The 23,690-nt window shown below is 42.3% G+C and overlaps 1 protein-coding gene across 27 annotated transcripts in view; it reads left to right on the top strand.

The window, feature by feature from the left end:
- GPHN (gephyrin) overlaps positions 1 to 23,690 on the top strand; it is an 877,053-nt gene that overhangs the window by 310,470 nt on the left and 542,893 nt on the right. For all 27 annotated transcript variants that reach the window (XM_073610658.1, XM_073610659.1, XM_073610665.1 and 24 more), the window contains exon 3: positions 11,816 to 11,873. In XM_073610658.1, coding sequence (XP_073466759.1) covers positions 11,816 to 11,873 — 58 coding nt within the window. The remainder of the gene's footprint in view (positions 1 to 11,815; positions 11,874 to 23,690) is intronic.

The raw sequence follows: 23,690 nt of genomic DNA, 5'->3' as shown, positions 1-23,690 counted from the left end.
GAAAGTGACTAAAATCCACAACTAAATATTCAAATAAATAGCAGCATGCAACATGCAAAAATGTGAAAGAAAAAATTTTTCAAAAAATTATTTTTTTGGTGCTACTTAATAAATGAAGTGTCCAATATTTCAGTCCAAATCAATTCATAAAAATATCTCAGTCCAAATCAATTCATAAGAATACATGATTCAAAGTGCACAATAGTATCCAGAAAAATAGTAGGCATTCCTCATGCTCTTTTTAAAAAAGTGCTAATTATTCCTCATGCTCTTCTTAAAAGATGTGCAAATTATGGCATGCTCCAGTGCTCTCCAGTGACCCCCAATGGTTATTGCGCTCACCTTAGAGCGTGTGACACAGTGGCTAAACAGTGTCAAAACACGCATTAGAGCCACTCCAGGGCTCATACAGGGTCTGCTGGTGATGATCTGTACCTCGCTCAAATGGTGACATATATGAAAGAAAGGAGACTACATAGCATAATACCGCCAGGGATTTAATTAAAAAGCCATAAAAACAATCCCTCCAGGAGGGTACTCACAATGTTGAGGTGCGTCAGTGCACCATCCTATCCAAAGCGTGTAATAATGGAAAACAGGTGAATCCTATGGCGTGCGGTGCGGTGTGTAATCCTCCTCCTGGGGCAGGACAGAGCTTTCCAAACACAGACAGGCAGAGGATTACACACCGCACCGCACTTCCCAAAAATATTGTTGCACTCGAAGCAAGCTACAAAGTCCTCATGAGGTGGTACCTAGTTCCGGCAAGTGTCTCCAAATTTTTGCCAAACTATCCCCCAGTATGCTTCAGTGGTTGTGGTGAGAGAGGCACACACGCTCACATATGGTGGTCGTGCCCTGTCGCACAACACTTTTGGACGACAATCTTTCATATGGCTTCTACTTCCTTTAGAGTTCCCTTAGACCCAGACCCATCCCTTGCACTATTAAACCATGTCACATTGGACTGTACTAAAGCCCAGCTCTGCATCCTTCTCCAACTCACTACTGCGGCCAAGCAAACGATAGCTAGAGCTTGGAAAACCCTGAAACTAAATACAGATGTCAAAAATAGAATCACCCAAGCTCTGATACATAGCAAAATTGAGGCCACAATTTTAGATAGAATCCCCCACCACCTCAAAATTTGGCGACCCTGGATAGAGCACTTCTTACCTCCAGATTTTGACAAAACTCTCTTGGAACCTTAGCCCCCCCCCGACCTTCCAAGATTATTGCACAACGAGATGAAGGCCTGTGCATTCCCCCTGACCGCCCTCCCTTGCAGCTCCTGCTTCTCCTCTCTTTCTTCCTTTCCTCACCTGTTCTTTCCTCCTCTCTCTTACTCACTCCCCTAGCCAATGCACATCATTGGTAACGTAATCTATTGGTGTAACATCTCTTACAGTCACCTCGCTTCCACCTCACAGAGTGACTCTTCTCTTCTGTATTTACTGCAAAAATAGGCTCTCGCCTCCAACGTCCTAGAACTCCTTGGAATACGTTAACATATATATGCTTGTGTAACCCTACATTACTCTGTATCCTCACAACCAAGACATTCCCCTTTGTATTTCTTGATCGTTACACTCTTTGTAATTTTCATTGCCTTCAAATGAATACATATTGATGTTTGTTGATTGTTACCAATAAAAAATTTGAACAGAAAAAAAAGCAGGGGGTGGGGTGGTCCACTGATCTCTAACCATATAAGATAAGGATTCCCGATTTACATAACAAGCATAGTTTGTGTTTAAAAATTGAAAGTTGCCCCCCTTTCATGGGATGAGAAACTGCTTCTCTTATAATTTTAGTGAATGGCCGCGTCTCTTTTTAAAATCCCTTTGATGGAAATGTTTTATCCCTATTGTGGGGTTACCAGTACTGTATTTGTACATTGAAATCATATCCCCTCTCAAGCGTCTCTTCTCCAGAGAGATTAAGTTCAGTGCTCGTAATCTTTCCTCATAACTAAGGTCCTCCAGTCCCTTTATTAGCTTTGTTGCCCTTCTCTGGACTCTCTCCAGTTCCAGCACATCCTTCCTGAGGGCTAGTGCCCAGAACTGGATGGCATACTCCAGGTGCGGCAGGGCCAGTGTCTTGTAGAGTGCGAGAATTATCATTTTATCTCTGGAGTTAATCCATTTTTACTGCATGCCAATATTTTGTTGGCTTTGCTTGCAGGAGCACAGCATTGCATGCTATTGCTGAGCCTGTCATCTACTAGGTCCCCCAGGTCCTTTTCCATCCTAGATTCCCCCAGAGGTTCTCCCCCTAGTGAGTAGATTGCATTCATATTTTTGCCACCCAAATGCATTATTTTATATTTTTTTACATTAAACCTCATTTGCCATGTAGTTGCCCACCCCATTAATATGTTCAGATCTTCATGCAAGGTTTCCATATCCTGCGGAGAAATTATTGCCCTGTTTAGCATCATCCGCAAATACAGACACTGAGTGGTTTATCCCATCCTCCATGCCATTTATGAATAAATTAAATAGGATTGGTCCCAGGACAGAACCCTGAGGGACCCCACTTTCCACACTGGACCATTCCAAGTACTCCCCATTTATCACTACCCTCTGAACTCCCCCTGTAGCCAGTTTTCAATCCATGTACTCACCCTTTGGTCCATACTGACAGACCTTAGTTTGTACAGTAAACTTTTAAGGGGAACTGTATCAAATGCCTTTGCAAAATCCAGATACTCCACATCCACAGGCCTTCCTTTATCTAGATGGCAGCTCACCTCCCCATAGAAGGTTAATAGATTGATTTGGCAAGAACGATTCTTCATGAATCCATGCTGATTACTGCTAATGATACCATTTTCATTGCTAAAATCTTGTATATGGTCCCTTATCACCCCCCCCCCCCCCAAGAGCTTGCATACTATTGATGTTAGGCTGGTCTGTAATTTCAGGGATGTATCCTGGCCCTTTTTTAAATATCGGTGTTACATTGGCTTTTCTCCAATCTGCTGGTACCATTTACCATTCCAGTCAGTACACTGTTTGTAAAAATTAGGAACAGTGGTCTGGCAATTACTTTACTGAGTTCCTTAAGGACCCTCAGGTGCAAGCCATCTGGTCCTGGTGACTTAATAATGTTATGTTTTTCAAGTCAATTTCTAATTCTATCCTCTGGTCATGAGGGTGCTTCCTGTGACGTGTCATAATAAACATTGCAGTTTTGGTTACCCTCGTGAAGACTGATAAATTCAATACCTTTGCCATCTCTCCATCCATACTAACCAGATTCCCTTCATCATTCTTTATGTGACCAATATGATCTGGCCGCCTCCCTTTCTTACTATTTATATACTTAAAGACCTTCTCTTTTGTTTTTATATGCATTTTTACGTTGGAGTTAAGCCATCCAGGACTTTTATTAGCTCTTTTAAATTTATTTCCCATTGGGATGCACTGGCTAATACCCTTATTTAATATGCTCTTAAAGCATACCCATTTTTTCCTCCGTCTTCTTTGTTCCTAAGGTTTATCCCATTTAGTATCTTCTAGCAAGGATCGTAGTTTAGGGAAGTTGGCTCTTTTGAATTCCAGTGTCATTGTGTTCCCCTTATGTTTCCTATTTGTGTGATTTATACTGAAACAAATTGATCTGTGATCGCCGTTTCCCCGTTTTTCCACATCCGTGATCAGGTCTGTATTGTTAGTAATCAGTAGGTCTAGTAACGCATTGTTCCTTGTTGGTGCCATTACCATCTGACCCATGAAATTGTCCTTTAAGACATTTAGGAAATGGTGAGCTTTAGATGAATGTGTGGTTCCTTCCGCCCAGTCTATGTCTGGATAATTAAAATCCCCTATTATAATGACACTTCCCATCCTTTCCGCTAATCCAGACAGTGATAGGAGGTCTGCCTCCCCCTCCTTCCTCTGGTTGGGGGGCCTATAGCATACTCCCAGTATTACTTTCCCCTTAGTTTTCTCCCTTTGTAGCTTTACCCATAAGGATTCCACCTCCTCCCTTGCTCTATTAGTGATGTCGTCCCTCACATTCACTTGTACATCATTTAGTGGAACCGATTTCCTTCAGAAGTCACCTAACTAGTAAAAAGAGTCTACCTGTATGTAATTTAATCTCAGAATAAATACAGCTGTTCTGTGAAGCCCTCAGAGGTCTGTTAGAGAACCTTAGTGATCAAACCGCATCATGAAGGCCAAGGAACACACTAGACAGGTTAGGGATAAAGCTGTGGAGAAGTTTAAAGCAGGGTTAAGTTATAAAAAAAATATCCCAAGCTTGGAACATCTCACGGAGCACTGTTCAATCCATCATCTGAAAATGGAAAGTGTATGGCACAACTGCAAACCTACCAAGACATGGCCCTTCCACCTAAACTGACAGGCTGGGAAAAGAGAGCATTAATCAAAGAAGCAGCCAAGAGGCCCATGGTAGCTCTGGAGGAGCTGCAGAGATCCACAGCTCAGGTGGGAGAATCTGTCCACAGGACAACTATTAGTGGTGCACTCCACAAATCTGGCCTTTATGGAAAAGTGGCAAGAAGAAAGCCATTGTTGAAAAAAAGGCATAAGAAGTCCCATTTGCAGTTTGCAAGAAACCATGTGGGGGGACACAGCAAACATGTGGAATAAGGTGCTCTGGTCAGATGAGACCAAAATTTAACTTTTTTGGCCTAAAAGCAAAACGCTATGTGTGGCGGAAAACTAACACTGCACATCACCCTGAACACACCATCCCCACCGTGAAACATGGTGGTGGTGGCAGCATCCTGTTGTGGGGATGCTTTTCTGCAGCAGGGACAGGGAAGCTGGTCAGAGTTGATAGGAAGATGGATGTAGCCAAATACTGGGCAATCTTAGCAGAATCGTAGAGTCTGCAAAAGACTTGAGACTAGGGCGGAGGTTCACCTTCCAGCAGGACATTGACACTAAACATACAGCCAGAGTTACGCTGGAATGTTTTAGATCAAAGCATATTCATGTGTTAGAAGGGCCCAGTCAAAGTCCAGACCTAAATCCAATTGAGAATCTGTGGCAAGACTTAAAAATTGCTGTTCAGACGCTCTCTGTCCAACCTGACAGAGCTTGATCTATTTTGCAAAGAAGAATGGGCAAAAATGTCACCCTCTAGATGTGCAGAGCTGGTAGAGACATACCCAATAGGACTTGCAGCTGTAATTGCAGCGAAAGGTGGTTCCACAAAGTATTGACTCAGTGGGGCTGAATACAAATGCACGCCACACTTTTCAGATATTTATTTGTAACAAAGTTTGAAAACCATTTATCATTTTCCTTCCACTTCACAATTATGTGCCACTTTGTGTTGGTCTATCACATAAAATCCCAATGAAATACATTTACGTTTTTGGTTGTAACGTGACAATGTGGAAAATTTAAAGGGGCATGAATACTTTTTCAAGGCACTGTAGTCTGATTTCTTGACAATTGCTTTTTGATAGATTCAGGTGCTGTGTTTACCTTCCCAGCACTGAAAGATTAATGCCATGGAGGGAGAAGGCTGAAGCCAACTAAAGAGGACTGCTCAAAGAAAAAAAAACCGGAGCGGATTGCTTCATCCACATACTCCCCGCTGCGCTTTTGTATTCTGACAGCGGGACGACTCTGCTGTCAGAACACACTGATCAAGACGCAGATGGTTGCTTGCATGCGCTCATCGAACACAAATTTTACAACAGCCGCGTTCAGGAGAAGTCGGTCTAGTAATCTTGAGCTGGAACGGCCATACATGGATCGAAACTTGGCTGGTCCTTGCTGAACCAGCTGGATTTCAATCCGTATATATGGCCAGTTTTAGAAAGCAGCCACCAGCACAAGGAACACTTCTCATTTAGTGTAAGTACAATCCCTTGTGCTGATTTAAAAAAAAAATTACCTAAACTTAGGCTTTGACCCAGAAAATGAAATAAACCATAAACATTTTAGTGCCAAAATAAATTAATCTCATATGAATGACTAATCGAGGTACATCATCTTCATCATCTTTTGCAACAGTGTTTCATATTGTGAACTAGCTACTTAGAATAAGACGGTTATAACTCTGGTCAGGTTATTTTTTGTTATCTGCATCCTGTTGGGGTGATTTCCCTTCACTTCCTGTCCCATAGATAAAATAGAAAGTTAAATTAAATCTCTCCAAAGTGAGGGATTCCTGGTTGCCTCCAGAACTTGTGTCCTCTATTCCTGTTCTGGTACTACCTCAAAATGTGGTATTTTAATTTCACTCCTGGCGATAATTGTAAATAGGAAAAATAGACTGAATCTCCCTAACTGGCACACAGATGGCGATAAATACCTGAGAGGTGTTCTAATCTGTCTCCACTCTATCCAAAACTAAGATGATAAAAAGGTTATTTTTTGTTATACTTTAAAACACTTAAAGACCAGGACTTTTCTAGCTCTTTTTGTTTACATGTAACAATCTTTTTTTTTTTTTTTTGCTAGAAAATATCTTAGAACCCCAAAACATTATATATTGTTTTAAAGCAGAGGCCCTAGAGAATAAATTGGTGGGTTTTGCCATTTTTTTTATGTCCCACAGTATTTTTTTTTTTTTTTAAACGCAATTTATTGAAAAAAAAATACACTTTTTTGAATTTGAATGCAAAAAAACACAATACATAGCCCGTTTTTTGTTTTTTTACAATATAAAAGATGATAATATGCCAAGTAAGTAAATGTCAAACATGTCATGCTTTAAAGTTGCATACCCCCATGCAGCGACAACAAAGTACGTAAATGTTATTTTTCATAGGTGACGCTTTACAGGTGATCAATTAGAATTACTGCCCATGATCTGACATTCGCGGTGATGGCTCACACGTGTAGGATGATCGCTGTTTGTGTGTGTGTGGACCGACACATGCGTTCACCGTTGCATGGGGGGACAGGGGCACTTTAATTTTTTTTTTTATTCTTTATTTTTTTAGTTTTGCACTGTTTCTTTAAATATTTTTTGGAATCAATTTCATTGCTGTCACAAGGAATGTAAACTTCTCTTGTGACAGCAATACGCACGTGACAGGTACTCTTTATGGAGGGATCTGGGGCAATAAGACACCAAATCCCTCCTCTGCACATGAAAGCATAAACACGGAGATCGATAGTTTGAATGCTTTTCATTATGTAAAAAGGGCACTGGAATCATCCAGGTAAACTGGAAGTGATGTGATGTCATCGCTTCCGGGTTACCATTATGAACAACCCATCAAAGCCGATCCCGGCTTGGTTGGGCTGTCCGAGCGGCTGACGGATGTGTCGGCTTGGATGCTCGGGTCTCCCAGTGGGACAGGAGATCCCAAGAGAGCGGTGGAAGGTGGGGATGTCCCCTCTCACTGCTTGTAATAGCGATCAAGCCGTTAGTTATCTACAAGAAAGCTGACTATCTCTCTAAAAAAAAATGACATACCAGGTATGGGATTGTGCGTCAAGTTGTTAAAGTTTAAGTAAACCCAACTCACTAAAACCGTATATAAACATGTCAATGTTATTTCAAACATAATTTTCAGTGTATTTAATTAGGCAGCTTTCATTAAAATAATAACTGGTAATTCTGCCATGAAGGTCCTTGTACTGTTCTAGACTGACAACACTCTTGGCATCCCTGGCTCTCCGTTTTGCTTCTTTATTCATAGCCTGTCACGTGCGCTTAAGAAGGAGGCTACAAGTGATCGTTTCAACACAAATTATGCAGACATTGCCCACCGTTATCATAAGCAAACTCCTCCCCAAAAGTGACATGCAACTGTTTTATGAGTGCATGCATGGAGACAGGAAGTGATTTCAAAAAGATCATAATATCAACAGCACTACTTCCAAGCAGGGAAGTACAGAGGAGGAGGATTAAATAAGTGTGTATTGGAGCCGGGAGCGAGGCTCGGTGGCTGCTGTCCAGATTGCAGAGGATCAGACGGTACAGGGGTTGTGCATACTGGAGAGGGGGATGAACCTGCTTCTTCCTTTCCCTATCTCTGTGCAGTGAGCGGAGGAAATCAGAAGAGCGGTCTCCCTTTCATTGGACCGCTAGTGGAGGCATATGGCTTATATGAAGTAGTCTCTTGCTGACACGCACCCACCATTCTGGATGAGACTCATCTACTAAGAGGAAAAAGTACCCAAAGATTTAGAGTTGGTGTCATCATGCCTTTTATTAAGGGCTATCTGGTAAGCCTTTAATCTTTCTAAGGTGGTGGGCTTTTATTGCGGTGGAAGTCACGCATATACCTTTGCAGCGCAGTCACTTTCTTAATTTTTGCTTTATTTATGGACACTAACATTTTGCTAATTGTGTTTAAAAGTTTGTTAAGCCTTGAATCGTTTCAAGCGTTTGCTGTGGTGGAAGTCACACATATATTTCTGCAGCGAGGTCACTTTCATCATTCTTTATTTGTTTTATAATTTATGGATATTAGGTTTTTTGATATACATTTATTCACAATTTTTGATCACAGTTTACTATCAACCTTAATTTATTATTCATTTTTTTTTTGGTAAATATTCACATTAAGTTTATTTATGATTTATTTATCCAGCGCTTTACTTCTTTTTACATACACTAACTTGTAATATCGCAATTGTTTATGATACAGGGTGCTTTTAGGAGCAAAAATATAAAATTAGTGTTTACATCTTCTTTAAAACGAAAATGCTTTTTGTTTTGTTTCCCATTATTTTGCCAACCACCTGTATATTTTTTCCAGATGTTTCTATATTTTTCTATATTTGATATGGTTAAACTCCTTTTTTTTTCTTTTTTAGTTTTATCTACTGCTTATTTTTTTCTTACGCTTTGTGATTTTGTATAGCTGTCCTTTTTACTCACATGTAACCGAAAGTGTTACTAAACCGATGAATGTAACAATAATGCATCCGCACCCCCCACAGTACACACATCCTAAAAATGTGTTCTCCATTAAAATAAAACCGCTATATATTTTTTTTGACGAACGGTATACATCGGTCACGTGATGTGTAGAAGTGTCCGGCCGAGGGCTGAATGTTCCTGTAGGAGGAGGTTTCACTCTCCTCTGACATGTCTTCTGATGCTGACTGACATCTGAGCCTCTGTCTGGCCAGCACTGATTGGCACATGACCAGTAAAAAAAAAAAGCCTCACAGGAAATGTTCTCTCCAGCAATAGAGACCAATCTGAGCATGGGCAGACTCACTCCACACACTGGGTCACATCCGGACTTGTCCAAGGGGAGAGTGCAGGAGGGGGAGGATCTGTGCATTAACCTCTTGTTGACCGCCCGCCATCGTTTGACGGCGGCAGAAAGGCTCCCCTGCGTGAATCGCCATAGCTGTACAGTGGCAGTTTTAAGGGGTATAGGGGGCGTGCACACGCCTTCGTGTCACTGAGGAGCGATGCGCATGCCCGGCGGCTGCAATGTCTGCCGGGCACCCACAATTGCTCCTGACAGAGCCAGAACGGGGATGTGTGTAAACACACACACATCCCTGTTCTGGCAGGGGAGAGGAGACTGATCGTGTGTTCCTCATATATAGGCACAATGATCGGTCTCCTCCCCCAGGCAGTCCCATCCCCCCTACAGTTAGTACACACTGAGGAAACACATTTAACCCCTTGATTGCCCCCTAGTGTTAACCCCTTCCCTGCCAGTGAAATTTATACAGTAATCAGTGGCTATTCATCGCTGTATAAATGTCACTAGTCCCAAAAAATTGTCCAATCTGTCCACCGCAATGTCGCAGTCTCGATAAAAATCTCGATAAAATTCTCAATACAGATCTCTGCCAATACTAGTAAAAAAATTTTAAAAATTCCAAAAATCTTTCCCCTATTTTGTAGAGGCTATAACTTTTGCGCAAACCAATCAATCAATACATCTATTGCATTTTTTTTTTTTTTTTTACCAAAAATATGTAGAAGAATATAAAACTGAGGAAGACATTTTTTTTTTTTTTTTTTTTGAACTTGGGATATTTATTGAACCAAAAAGTAAAAAATATTTGGTATTTTCAATATTCTCTGGCTTTTTTATTTATAAAAACCGCAGAGGTGATCAAATACCACCAAAAGAAAGTTCTTTTTGTGGGAAAAAAAAGGACATAGATTTTGTTTGGGTACGTCACATGACCATGCAATTGTCAGTTAAAGCGACGCAGTGCCGTATCACAAAAAATGGCCCGGTCAGGAACGGGGTAAATTCTTCCAGGGCTGAAGTGGTTAAAGGGTCAAATAGCCTTTTTTACACAATGCAGAGGAACCCCTTAATTTTCACAGTGAGTATAACAAGCATGCTTTACTGCATATACAGAGTGTTTTTTACTATTGTCGGATTAGTTACACGTTAATAGCTGATCGCACAATTTAAGGAAATCAGGAATTTACTATATATATATATATATATATATATATATATATATATATATATATATATATATATGTGTGTGTGTGTATAATGCTTGTGTGACTAGTGTGATATGTGGCTACTTGTGGACATTGTGTCTCTGCTTTGATCTGTGTGTCACTGCTCATTGTAATAATGCATTTTATGACATACTAAATTACTGTACTATCTATTAATGCATACAGTCTCCATTGCTCTGTATGTTTTATAATGTACCTTGTACACCGATAGCCATAACATTATGACCACTGACAAGTAAAGCGAATCCATTGGGGTCCAATCCATTGATCCCTCACCTTGCAAATTACAGGACTTAAAGTGGTTGTAAACTCTCTAAAAAAAAGAAAAGAAAAAAAAAACAACCTGCAAGACAAAGGCATAATAAGCTAGTATGCATCGCATACTAGCTCATTATGAAATACTTACCTTAGAACGAAGCTGTTGCAGCGGTCCCTGTACACCACTGTGATCGGTGACATGTCTCCCGGAGTTATTTCTGGGTTTGCGGACCCCGGTGCTGTGATTGGGCGAAGCTCCTGCGAATGCCTGGGTGCCGCCGGTCACGGCACAGCTGCTGAAGACACAACACGAGCGAGCTGTTTCTTCAGTGAATAGTTTAGGAGATTCACGGTACCGTTTCATCTGAGGGAAATCCTGAAAACATGACCTGTTGGGGCGCCTTGAGGACTGGAGTTAAACACTGCCATAACCAGTAGAGGAATAAACTCCACTAGACCTCTGAAGGTATGCTGTGGTATCTGGCACCAAGCCGCAAGTAGCATATCTTTAAAGTGGTTGTAAACCCATTACTACCACTTTAACCTACCACTTTAACCTACAGGTAAGCCTATTATAAGGCTCCCCAACAGGTCATGTTTTCAGGATTTCCCTCAGATGAAACAGTGGTAATTACTAAGGCAGTGAAACTGATCAAATCACATGTGCAAAATAATGGAAAGCCTGAGGACTGGAGTTGAGAAACACTGGGTTATAGTGGGAGGTGATAATGTTATGGCTGATCATTTTATAATTCAGATACATATGCTGAGTTATATTGTTTTTTGAAAATTGTTTTATTTTCAGAATTTTTTTCGAATTATGACTAAGCATTTATTTCTTGAGGTTGTGCTAATATTTCTGGATAATAAATTAAAATAGTTTAAAGGGTGAAAACTATTTCTTAGGCTTTTGTTTAATAGCATATCTCAAAGAGCAATATTCTGCAATAATCATTTGTATCTGGTCAGATGTTAGAATTTGATTGTCGTTAGACTACTGAAAGGTGTTTTCAAGCTGGTTCACATAACCTACTAAATAAAAGCCTAAAGTATACTACTTTCAACATACAATATATTTCATGTGATTATATATGCAAAAATATTTATCACCTCTCCTGAATGTGAAAAGTAATGAGATTTATGTCTCCAATTTTAGATTGGGCGGGACTATATCTGCGTATAAAATTGTGCCAGATGAAATAGAAGATATTAAGGTATGATATAACTATTACTGATTAAATTAATAATATGCATTATTATCTTAAACCATTGTAATAGTTGTCTCTCTTTTTAATTTTTTTCCAATATGAGACAAAGGGAGCTTACATAAATGAATGAATGGTTTGTATAGCGCTACAAATGCGAACTGAATCACCTCAAGTAGAGAACAAGTAGAGAATTAAAAATCTGCAGTGGCTCTCTCCCAATAGGCAAATGATTAGTTTGATATGATCGACTTGGACAGCAAATAACTGTTTTCCTACAATGGCTGATTCTGCGTCTACCATTTTGTATTTTTTCCACAGTTCTCCTACCCATCTGATTTTGGTGATGACATTTCACTAACAATAGTCAGGAAGTAATTTGGGCTTGCAATTGCAAACAGTATTTGTGCTTTGCTTCTTGAACTCTTATTATTGGATGAGTCCAAAGCCAGTTTTATGCTTACTGCTTACTTACTTAGGTCAAATGTTTTTGCCATCCTCTGACTGGTTACCTTTTAAAGTAGAATTCAAGTTAAAGCTTAACTAGTCTTAAAGATGTTTCTTCTCCTCCTAACACCTGTACTACCTAACCTGTAAAAAAAGTCGTATATACTTACCTATTTTCAGCCTTTTCCGGTTATGTGATTCAGCTGCCCTGTTTCAGCCAGCAACCAGTTCAGCAGATAGAAGGGACCATCGACAATGGCTGTACCATGAGAGCCTATCATGACATCATCACTCCAGGCTTTCACAACCATTGTCAGGTATTCTCTTCATTTCCCTGCAGCCGCCGCTGGCTGACATAGGGGAACACGTGACCAGACTGGAGTGAGCTGAAAATAGGCACGTATATACATCTTTACCATATTTGTTAAAAAAAGTATATACATCTTTTTTTACACAGGTTAGTAAGTGGGTGCCCTGCATGACACCACAAATGTGGAAGTAGCATGCATTGGCTTGTGTTGTGATAACATGTGTTGCGGCATTGTGATAATGTTAGCAGAGCCTAATTGTGGATTTGTTTTGAGTAAAATTGAGCTTTATCTTGAAAATTTTCCAGTCTTGAAAAAGGAAGACGAAAGTCTTCTCTTGAGTGTTGAGTGGTAATTCTGTCAGAGACCTGTACAAAATTGTCTCAATTGGCTCTCCAGAATTGCAACCATAGGGGTTGCAAATAAACATAAAAACTCTATAGACTTTTCTGACTACCAGGCAGCCTGATCTGTCGATTTATGTCCCCCCTCACCCAGTGTGTTTAGATAAGAAAAGCACCTTTTATCAGTTTCCGAAACAGATTTTGGGTAAAAACATTGCTTTGAAGATCAAAGACAACAATAAAAATGTCATTTTTAGGGCCAGTTCGCACTAGAACACGATGCAGGAAACCCAAATTCTGTGCCTGTTTCCCGCACTGCATTTAAAATGCACCACAGTTGCGATCTGCAGCGAGTGTCAATGTTAAGTTAATGACACCCCATGCACTACTTTTGGTCTGGTGCTATTCAGCCTATTTAAACTAAATGGGCTCAAATCGCACTGCACTAAACTGCGTGTGAATCGCACAATTGCAAGTGCAGTTTCTGGTATGACCCGGCCCGTAAAGTATCCCTAAATATTGTGTTTAATTTGGATATTCTGACAGGCTCTCCACTTTCTGCAGAGAAAAACCATGGGCTGCATTCCCAAATGACCTCTTGGAACAGGATTGCTCCTAAAACCTCTCTTGTCTGTCTAGATTATTTAACTCCATGAATAAATCTGAGGAAACCAGCACTGAATGGTAGATTAATGCAACTTTACGTTTTAAAAAAGCTTTCTTGGCATCAGCATTCCACTGTATCATCACAGGCTTCCGTCCCTGTGTTAGGCTGGTTAGTGATGTGGCTATGGTGGCAAAGATAGGGACACAAACATCTGATTGTATCCAACTATTCTCAGGAATACACAGATCTTTCTGTGAGATGGTGAGGCTAAAGTGTGGTGATATGTTGGGCTAGTCCCAACCTCTCTGTCAATTCATCCACCCTGGGCATGGGTTAGGGGTCAAACCTAGATACTTGATTTAGGTTTTCCAAATTCGTTGCAGAACTGCAGAGTGTCATTTGACATTGACAACTGGGCTTGGCCATTTACTCTGCGATCCTCATTGACATTAAGTTTTAGCATTCTTCTAACTTATTTGGATATGGCCTTTCTATGAGCTTCTGGGATGCTATACAGTTTTACATGAATTTTTAGTCCGCATTCCTGTGCAATTTCTATGCGACTCAGTGTGGTGTGATTCAGCCCATTCAAATTTGAATGGGCTAAAAGCTCACTGGATCGTACTAAAAGTAGTGCATGACATTTCAAAAACGCATTGCAATACCAGGCGATCTGGTGCAGGCAAACTCACTGTGCTTGTGATCTGCATTTAAGGTGCCATTAGGATTATATTGACACCCACAGCAAATCGCACAGATTTGAACATGTTGTGGTGTGAACGAGCCCTCAACCTCAGCTAGTAAAACTGATTGGTTATCCGTGCCTCTGTTTTCTCAGGTCCCCCAGTGTCCTCCCAATGCATCATTTTAAGCTAAATCTTGTACAATCTGGGTATATGAAGGAGAGCTAGCAACTGCTCTAAAACCTGACCATGGAATTGTGTAACTCGATATGGCAAATCACAATCAGCTGGAAAATGAGGAAAGCTCTTTTTAGCATGAGGCATTTGTGTAACTCCATTAGCAATAGTAACTTTATATAAGTGAGGGATCTCTCATTCAGGCAGTGGCAGATGCTCCCCTTGACAAATCCAAGTCTGGATAACTCCAGATTGGATGAAGTCTTCATCATCTTCCCCGATCTCAACCTGTGGTAATAGGGAAGGTCCCCCCAGAGGTCAACTGTAGATCTGGAACATTTACATCAACATTATTTTTATCATCACCGTCCATTACTTTTTGTATTGCCCCTTTTATTATATAAAATTACACATTTCACAAGTTACGGGCTGTATGTATAGCTCACTTCTCATACTCGCCATTTTGAAAAATAAAGAAGAGTCCTGTCCCACTTTGATGTCATGTATCAAGATTTTCCCCACCCCAACCACTTGGGTAATGGTGCCACAGGCAGTGGAAGTTGACACTAGCAAGAGTTTGTAGTCCCTAGTGTCCTCATTTATACATACGACATGGAGGGGGTTTTACACAGGTAAAATTTTTTTTTAAGTAAATAAAGATTACATAAAAAAAGTATGTACCACAACTGCCTTGCGTTACTGTTAAGCTAGATTTCCATTCAGTCTAGCATGCACAAGCGTTACCATGCTGCCCTTGCGTCCATCATGACCCCCCCCCCCCCCCTGCATACACCAAGGCTTGTGGTGCACACTTTTTTTATGTAATCTTTATTTACTTAAATTTTTCAAACAAAAAAAAAAAAAATCACAGACTTTAGACCAATATAGACAATAAACAAGTCCAAGTAGGTAACAGCAAAAATATGAGATTAGCCAAATGAGGGGTGTTGAGACAAAAGAAGTATCAGAACCATGTTACACCTGATGAACACTATCACAATGTGAATTCTCGCATCCCCCTACATACAATGGAACCTATGAAGACTCAATACCTTAAACTTAGATATAAATCGAGAGATATTTAGAAGGAGAAATGGGTTAAAGGGAAGCGAAGAGATAAGGACAAGAAGAAAGAGGTGGGGACAGGTAAAAGAAGGTGTGGGGAACAGAGCAGCACATTTCACTACATAATATAACATACCAATAACAGGCTTGACAAGTTTTAAAGAAATATGAGGGCTCAGTCTGCTCAAAACAATTAGCGGCCCTTAAGGGGCAGAGGTCTCGGGGAGACCCGACCGTTCATGGTGTAAGAGTCAAATGGGGTTGAGCCGACTGAGAGCCCGCCGCTGTTTTATTGACATGATGTATCCAAGTAGCCCAGATACCGTAAAATTTATCGTAACAATCCCTGTATGTCGCCATCCATTCCTCTGGAGCCATGATATCGTTCACTTGGCGGATCCACTCTGCTCGACTAGGAATCTGAGTTTCTTCTGAAAAAACAGAATTATCCTCCTCGCTGCATTTAAAAGGTGGGGCAGTACGGACTTATGATAATGACTGAGAGAAATGGTCAGGATATGAAGCAGGAGTTCCGATGGGGAAATAGGTAATTCAATGTCTAGAATTTATTTGACTTGGGATCTAATGTCCTGCCAGTAGGGTCGCAGCCTGGGGTACTTCCACCAAATGTGTAGGAATGTACTCCGATGTCCGCACTCCCTCCAGCAGGCATCTGACACAGTTGGGTGGATCTGAGCCAATTTGGAGGGAAAGCTATACCAACGGGTAAGTATCTTCTAACCACTCTCCTGCATTTTTGTGTCAACAGAACTAGAGTGGGTAAGGCGGTAAAGGTGGTCAAGTTGGCTCTCAGTGAATAACGCAGGTCCCTCTCACACACCCTGATATAAGCAGGCCTCCCCTTAGTCTCCAGCGACTGCAATATCTCATACAGCACAGAAATGGAATAAGAAATCGCTGAGGTTGACATGCATCATTTTTCGAACGGGGACGCTGAGGTGGGAGATCGAACTGCCTGGGGCAGGCTCCAAAGGAAATGCTGGATCTGCTTGTAGCGCCAGTCGTCCAGAGGAAAATGGGCGTACTATGCTCTGAGTAGCCAGAGTCAGTAACCTGTGGTCTTGCACAAATCTGCCATATCGCATCTCCCCGTCAACTGCCCAGTTTCGGAAAAAGGAGAGGTGTTCCCCCGGCGCAAACCAGGGGAAGCCCCCAAGGCGAGTAAGAGGAGAGAATTGAGAGGCAAGATGACCCTGACTATTTATGGCATCCCACCGTTTCAAGGCATTAATAGCTGTGGGAGAGGTGAGCTTAGACAAACCTCTACCTTCCTGGGGGAGCCAGGGGGCATGGGAGAGATTGCTATCAGCCCAAATTTTTTTTCAGGGGAACCCTTAGGATACACTATGGCACCAATCCAATATCCTCTCTGGGATGGCTCTGAAGAATTTTGTTTATCGAAGGAAACGCGTCAGCATGATGCCTCTGCACTAACTGCTTCTTTTAAACCGAACATGGATTAAAAGCAACAAGAAAAATCCCCCACCTTCTCTCCCCCCCTCCCCACTTTCCATTTTTGGACACCACAGGACACAGATAGGTCTCTCCAACTAAGTGGGAAAGCTCTCCCTGACCCCTGTGCACCTTTGGATTGAGTGGAGACCGCTGTGGAATTCCTTAAACATCCATTGAATCAGCTGATAGACTCACTGGCTGACCTCTATCATACAGCAACAGACATTCCTTTGGATCAGCTGATAGACTCACAGGCTGATCTCTATCAAACAGCAACGGACATTCCTTCATACCACGGACAGCAGGATGCTTTTCAGGATATAATCTTCTGATCTTTTCGACCCCATATATAAGTTGAATAAGGTGATTTCTCTCCTCGTTTTCTCCCCCTCCCCATGTATAACTCTACAGGGGTCTGGTGATTAACACCCGGATTTCTCTCCAACGGACCACAAGCCACCAGTAAGGACACAGTTTATTGGTCTCTCTGACCCTATATCTCTCCCCTGTGTACATCCATACCGGTCAGGGTAAGCAAAGGGAATTCACTCCCGTACATCTTCATCCCTATATGTCCTGTTATACTGCTGGTTTTCTGGCTTCAGTGTGTGAATATACAAGTGTTGTTGGTGCCATTTTCCATTTAGAGAAATAACTTTATGATAACTCTATATGAGAAACGAATCCCCTTTGAAAGCACTTTTTTCACTTTATCACAAACTACGTTTTGGCAAAACTATGTGTATATCTCTTTGTCCTGTGGTTTTCATTACAAGACTTTCTGAAAGTGGTATTTATTTATACTATACAGAAGTTTCCAGCTGCAGATACATGAGCATTCCAAATGATTAATAGGCTTAATTTTTGAGCTCCAACATACTTATACTACTAGTGGACATATTTTCTTACGTACTAAGTACTAACTGCTACTCAGCTGACATCTGTTTGAATTGGGGTTTGATTGGGGTTTGAATGAATGTGTGGTTGGTGATGCTATCCATGTTCTGATAACGTTATCATTCTACATAATTATGTTGTGGAGGTATCTTTTTTATCTTTTGAAAAATCTTTTCTAGATGGTGGAATTATTTATAATAAAGTGATTATTTTTTGCTAAAAAAACTGTTTTGTTCTTCTTTGAAGAATCCTGTCCGGCTGTTTGCCCTCTTTTTCTCTCCATGTTTTTTCTATATACATTAACCCTAATTCAGAGGAACACACCTAGCTCTATTCATAATACAATGTAGGTGAATTGTTTGTACCTGGGCAGCTGAAGAATTTTTGTTATTTATTTTTCATTAATTAATTACTCTTCCCTGCCCTTGCCTATACATTATGGTGATACTTCTTGACAACCTTTTTGTTTTTCTGCACCAATCCTATATCCGTTGATGGGCAGTTACCTCATAGTATTTATGAAGAGCGGGTACGCCCATACCTCCCACCCGGTTAGGGCGCTGCATGGTGTCAAGGGCTAAACGAGGGAATTTCCCATTCCAGATATATTTATATATTATATTTATATATAAAAACATACTGTTGAGGGTTGGGATGAAAGACCTGGGTAGAGAGAGAGACACCATTTGCAAGTAAAAAAGTATACAGGGTAACATATTCATATTCAAAACACTGACTAGGCCCATCCAAGAGAAAGTTGTGCGGTCCCAACTCTACAAGATCGCTCTAGTGGTAGAGAGCAGTGGGGCATATTTGCATATGTATAAATGGTTGCTGTGAGCTGAAAGATGGACACCTAGTACTTTAGGGAGGTGCGGCACCAGGTGAAGGAGAATGAGGCCTGTAACTGCGTGCGCACTCGAAAGCAAAATTTCTGATTTATTATAATTAATCTTAAAGTTTGAGAGTGATTTGAAAATCTGCAGTTCCGCAATAATAATAGGGAGAGAAATCAAGGGGTCACACACATAAAATAAAACATCATCTACGTAGGCGGACAATTTATGTTCCGTCGGTCCCAATGTAAACCCTTTAATGTCTGGATTCAGGCGTACTTTATTGAGCAGTGGTTGAGGGTGAAAGCAAATATGAGAGGGGACAGGGGGCACCCCTGTCTTGACCCCTAACAGATAGGGAACGGGTCCGAAAGAACGCCATTTGCCCTTAACCCTAGCTTCCGGGTAGCTGTACAGCGATGCTATCCATGAAAGCATGTTGGAGCCTAGACCCAGGTAAGTCCAATCCACCATGTCAAACGCCTTTTCGGCATCAGTGGAAGGCAGTAGACAGGGTGGATGGTCAGTCAGCAGTTCAGGCAATGAATCAGTTGTATCTCCCGGTTAGAATTGTCTCTTACTTCCCTTCCAACAATAAACCCTGTTTATTTCAGGATGGACTATCGTCGGTAAGATGGATTTGAGACGGTTAGCCAAAATCTGTGCCAAAATTTTTATGTCAATATTGAGGAGCAAAATCGGCCTATAATTAGCAGGAGCGGTATGGTCCTTTCCCTCTTTAGGGATGACCGTAATAAGGGCCAACAAGGCCTCCTTGGTTGCAGCTGAACCCGACGCCAACGTGTTAAAATACTTACACATCTGGTTTGACAAGAGCGAGTGAAACTTACAATAATAAGCATTTGTAAAACCGTCTGGCCCCGACTCTTCCCCTTCGGTAGATCTTTAATAACCGCCGCAGGTTCTGTCAGTGAAATGGGGGCGTCCAGCTGATTTTTAGTTTGGGTGAAGATCTGAGGGAACTGAGCATCCTCTAAGTATTGTGAGATACTTTCAGTCTTCTGTCTCCCTGTGGAGCCAGGGAGGGTGTCAGGGAGGTGGTAGAGCCTGGCGTTTAAGTCCCTGAAGGTATTCGCTATTTTTGATGAATGTACATAGTACACACTTTTTAACATAAATGGATGCCCTCTGGATGGCTTCACATTTCGTCAGCCCCTCCTGTAGTACACTAGGACAGAGTATGCCCCCAAGAGTGATTCCACCAGAACTGGACACCCCTGTTCTCTGGGTAAGAGTAGACTTCTGAGGAGCTGAGGGAGACAAATCTTGGCCATCTTTGGTGCTGGTTCCAGGGTTTTGCAGAGCTTTCTTCTTGTAAGCTATAGAAGACCTCAATGTGAATGTGAAAACATGGGGTCCCATCCTCCAGAATCGAGTAGATCCTCCACCAGCTGCTGCTATTTCTTATATGCTTTACTGGTCAGTGTCTGCAGTCATGCAGTCTCTGTGCCCAGATAACCATGGTCACCTTAAGTATAGGCCTCATCAGGTGGAATGTTGTAGTAGGCCTTTTTGTGGATCTCCATTAAAAAAGGTGTCATGAAGCCAGCCCCCTGTTCTCTGGGCCACCCCCTCTCTCTGCTGTCCGCTGTCTTCTCAAATATGATGAGCAGGGCTTCCACCTCATCGGTTCGAGTCACCTTTTGCAGGTAGTGACTCACAGTTGCCTGGTTACTAGGGGCAACAGCCACTTGCTTATGTCAACACCTCCTCTGAGGCAAATACTTATGCTTGTGGGGATTCTCAACAAGTTTGTATTGGCTTGATAGGCTGAAGACTGCCTGCGCCAGAGCCTGTTGCAATTGTGCCAGAGCCACCTTATGTTATGAGCTTTTGGGATATTCCTCAGCAGAGATACAGACTTGAACAGTGCTCTACAATTCAGCAATCTAAACCAGTTTTAAACCTGTTTTTTTTTTTTCAATCTATAAATAATTACAGGACACAGGCTTGATATTCATGGGCCCTGGATTATACGCTGGTACCTTCAGGTGACCTGACACTGGCAAATCTTTTGAATACGTGTCTTACGGGAATCCCCTTATAACCCCTATTCCACTCTGTGACGCCTTAGTTTCTTTTGCTAGTGTCCTAAGGCGAAGGACCTCTTCTGGCTTACGGAGAAATCACTCTTAGCTTGACTAGTTTATTGTTTCATTTTGGATTCTTCAATCAACTCTTCATGCAACTCCCTACTGTCTTCTGATACAGCAATAGAATTAGTGCTCTTAGATCGGTTCAACCTAATTGAAACCTTACAAGCTGTACTCGGACCCCACACCATGGGGATGGCCTGTATTGTTGTTTTAGGGACTGGATCCTGCTTGGGTGCTCACCTCAGCACTTGGTAAATTGTGTGTAGCTATCTGAAGGGTGCTATACAGGTTCAGGGCTGTTGTCCATTCCTAGGGAAATCATACCTTTAGTTAGACTTTAAAGGCTATCTTTACTCTTGCTGGCCAAGCTCTGCAGTCAACTATTGCTGCTATTTCTGTTTGTCAAACCAATTAGACTAGAGCAATGAACAACCAAAAAACCCTGTCTTCCAGGACTATGCTTTAGCACTTGCACTCATTACCCTCTGCTCTGTGCTTTTGTGTTGATGTCTTAGAACAAGTCATGATGCAATTCTCCAGAACTGCTCAGATTTCTGTCCATGTGTGCAGGATCTTGTGACTAAAAGCTTGGACAGCTAAAGTGGCTTAACCACTTGCTGACTGCCTAAAGCAGATATACTGTGGCAGAATGGCACAGGCAGGCAAAATCACGTACCTGGTACGTGATCTGCCCCCCGCGGGCGGGGGGGGGGGCATCGTGCCCCCCCGGTGCCTGATGCGGTCGACTTTGTTAGGGGAGAGATCCGAGGTGAGGGGGAGGCCACTCATTCATGGCCACCCCCTCACGATTGCTCCCAACCAATGACAATCTTCCTCTGCTGCTGTAATGTATACAGCGGCAGAGGAAGTGATGTCATCTCTCCTCGAGTCGGTCTTTTCGTTCCGGCACCGAGGAGAGAAGACATCAATGTGAGTTGCACTAACATTACACTAACAGTAGAACACTCTAGGCACACTTTTCACCCCCCGATCACCCCCCTGTACCCCCTGTCACAGTGACACCAATAGCAGTTTTTTTTTTCTGATTATTGCATTGGTGTCAAATTGTAACAGTTATAAGTGGTAGGGCAGTTAGTGGTAGCCCCCTTTAGGTCTAGGATACCCCCCTAACCCCCCCAATAAAGTTTTAACCCCTTGATCACCCCCGTCGCCAGTGTCACTAAGCGATCGTTTTTCTGATCGCTGTATTGGTGTCACAGGTGACGCTAGTTAGGGAGGTAAGTATATAGGTTCGCCGTCAGCGTTTTATAGCCTCAGGGACCCCATATAGTACCTAATAAAGATTTTAACCCCCTGATTGCCCCCTAGTTAACCCTTTCACCAGTGATCACCAAATAACTGTTACGGGTGACACTGGTTAGTTAGTTTGTTTTTTATAGTTTTAGGGCACCCGCCGTTTATTACCTAATAAAGGTTTAGCCTCCTGATCGCCCGGCGGTGATATAAGTTAAGTTTTAGGGTCAGATAAGATCTTCGTCGCCCCAGGCAGGGTCAGGTTAGCGCCAGTACCGCTAACACCCACGCACGCAGCATACACCTCCCTTAGTGGTATAGTATCTGAACGGATCAATATAATGATCCGATCAGATCTATACTAGCGTCCCCAGCAGTTTAGGGTTCCCAAAAACGCAGTGTTAGCAGGATCAACCCAGATACCTGCTAGCACCTGCGTTTTGCCCCTCGCCCAGCCCTGCCCTGCCCACCCAAGTGCAGTATCGATCGATCACTGTCACTTACTAAACACACATAACTACAGCGTTCACAGAGTCAGGCCTGATCCCTGCGATCGCTAACAGTTTTTTTGGTAGAGTTTTGATACAGTCGCTAACAAACAGGAGCTTTTTTACCTGTGAATCTCACTAGTGTACCACTAAATTTAGAGCCCAAAATGGCAAATTGAAGGTACACTAGTGAAGAGGCCTACACGTTTCTGAGCATGACAGATAGTGAAGAGGAACTCGCTCAGAATACGATCCTGTAGACGACAGCGGCTCCATGACAGATAGCTCTGACGATGGAGTTGTGGTCCCTGCCAAGGTCAGGCGTACCAGACCCCGAACATCTTCTGTCGATGTGCAAGAACCGCAGGTCCCTCGTATGGAGCAGAGCAGTACTAGCGCCGCTATTCCTTCTGGTGAACTGGCAAGCACCAGCGGCCTAATACACCCTGGTCGTACATCCAGCACTGCAGTATCACGTGGTGACATGGTTAGTCCCATAAGTGCAGTTCAAGCTGGCAAGGTGGCAAGCACAAGTAGTGTCCCGCTGCCACCAAGAAGACGAATACAGGCCCGTTGTGCCCATAGTGCCCTTCCTGCTGCATTCGCCAATCCTAATTGGGAACCCACCACTTCTGCAGCCCCCGTACTTCCCCCATTCACTGGCCAACCCGGCATTCGGGTGGAAACAGTTGATTTTACGTCACTTGATTTTTATTCGCTGTTTTTCACCGAAGATCTCTATAGATCTATTGTGGACCAAAGCAATTTGTACGCTGGTCAACACATCGCCACTATTCCCCAGTCCTCCCTTGCCAGAGCTTGGAGACCAATTACGGTCTCCGAATTCAAGCTCTTTCTGGGCCTTTCCATTAACATGGGCATAACCAAAAAGAGTGAGTTGCGGTCATATTGGTCCACTGACCCAATTCACCATATGCCCTTATTCTCTGCCTCCATGACCAGGGCACAATAGGAGCAGATCTTGTGGTTCATGCACTTCAATGACAATGAACTCTGTCGTCCTCGTGGAGATCCTGGATAGGATCGGCTCTACAAAATTCGACCCCTCGTAAACCAATTCAACCAACGTTTTGCAGACTTATTTACTCCCCATCAAGTTGTCTGCG

Source organism: Aquarana catesbeiana, linkage group LG13 (genome assembly GCF_042186555.1).
Source record: "Aquarana catesbeiana isolate 2022-GZ linkage group LG13, ASM4218655v1, whole genome shotgun sequence".
Taxonomy (NCBI): Eukaryota; Metazoa; Chordata; class Amphibia; order Anura; family Ranidae; genus Aquarana; species Aquarana catesbeiana.
This window is presented reverse-complemented; position numbering and strand designations above follow the sequence as displayed.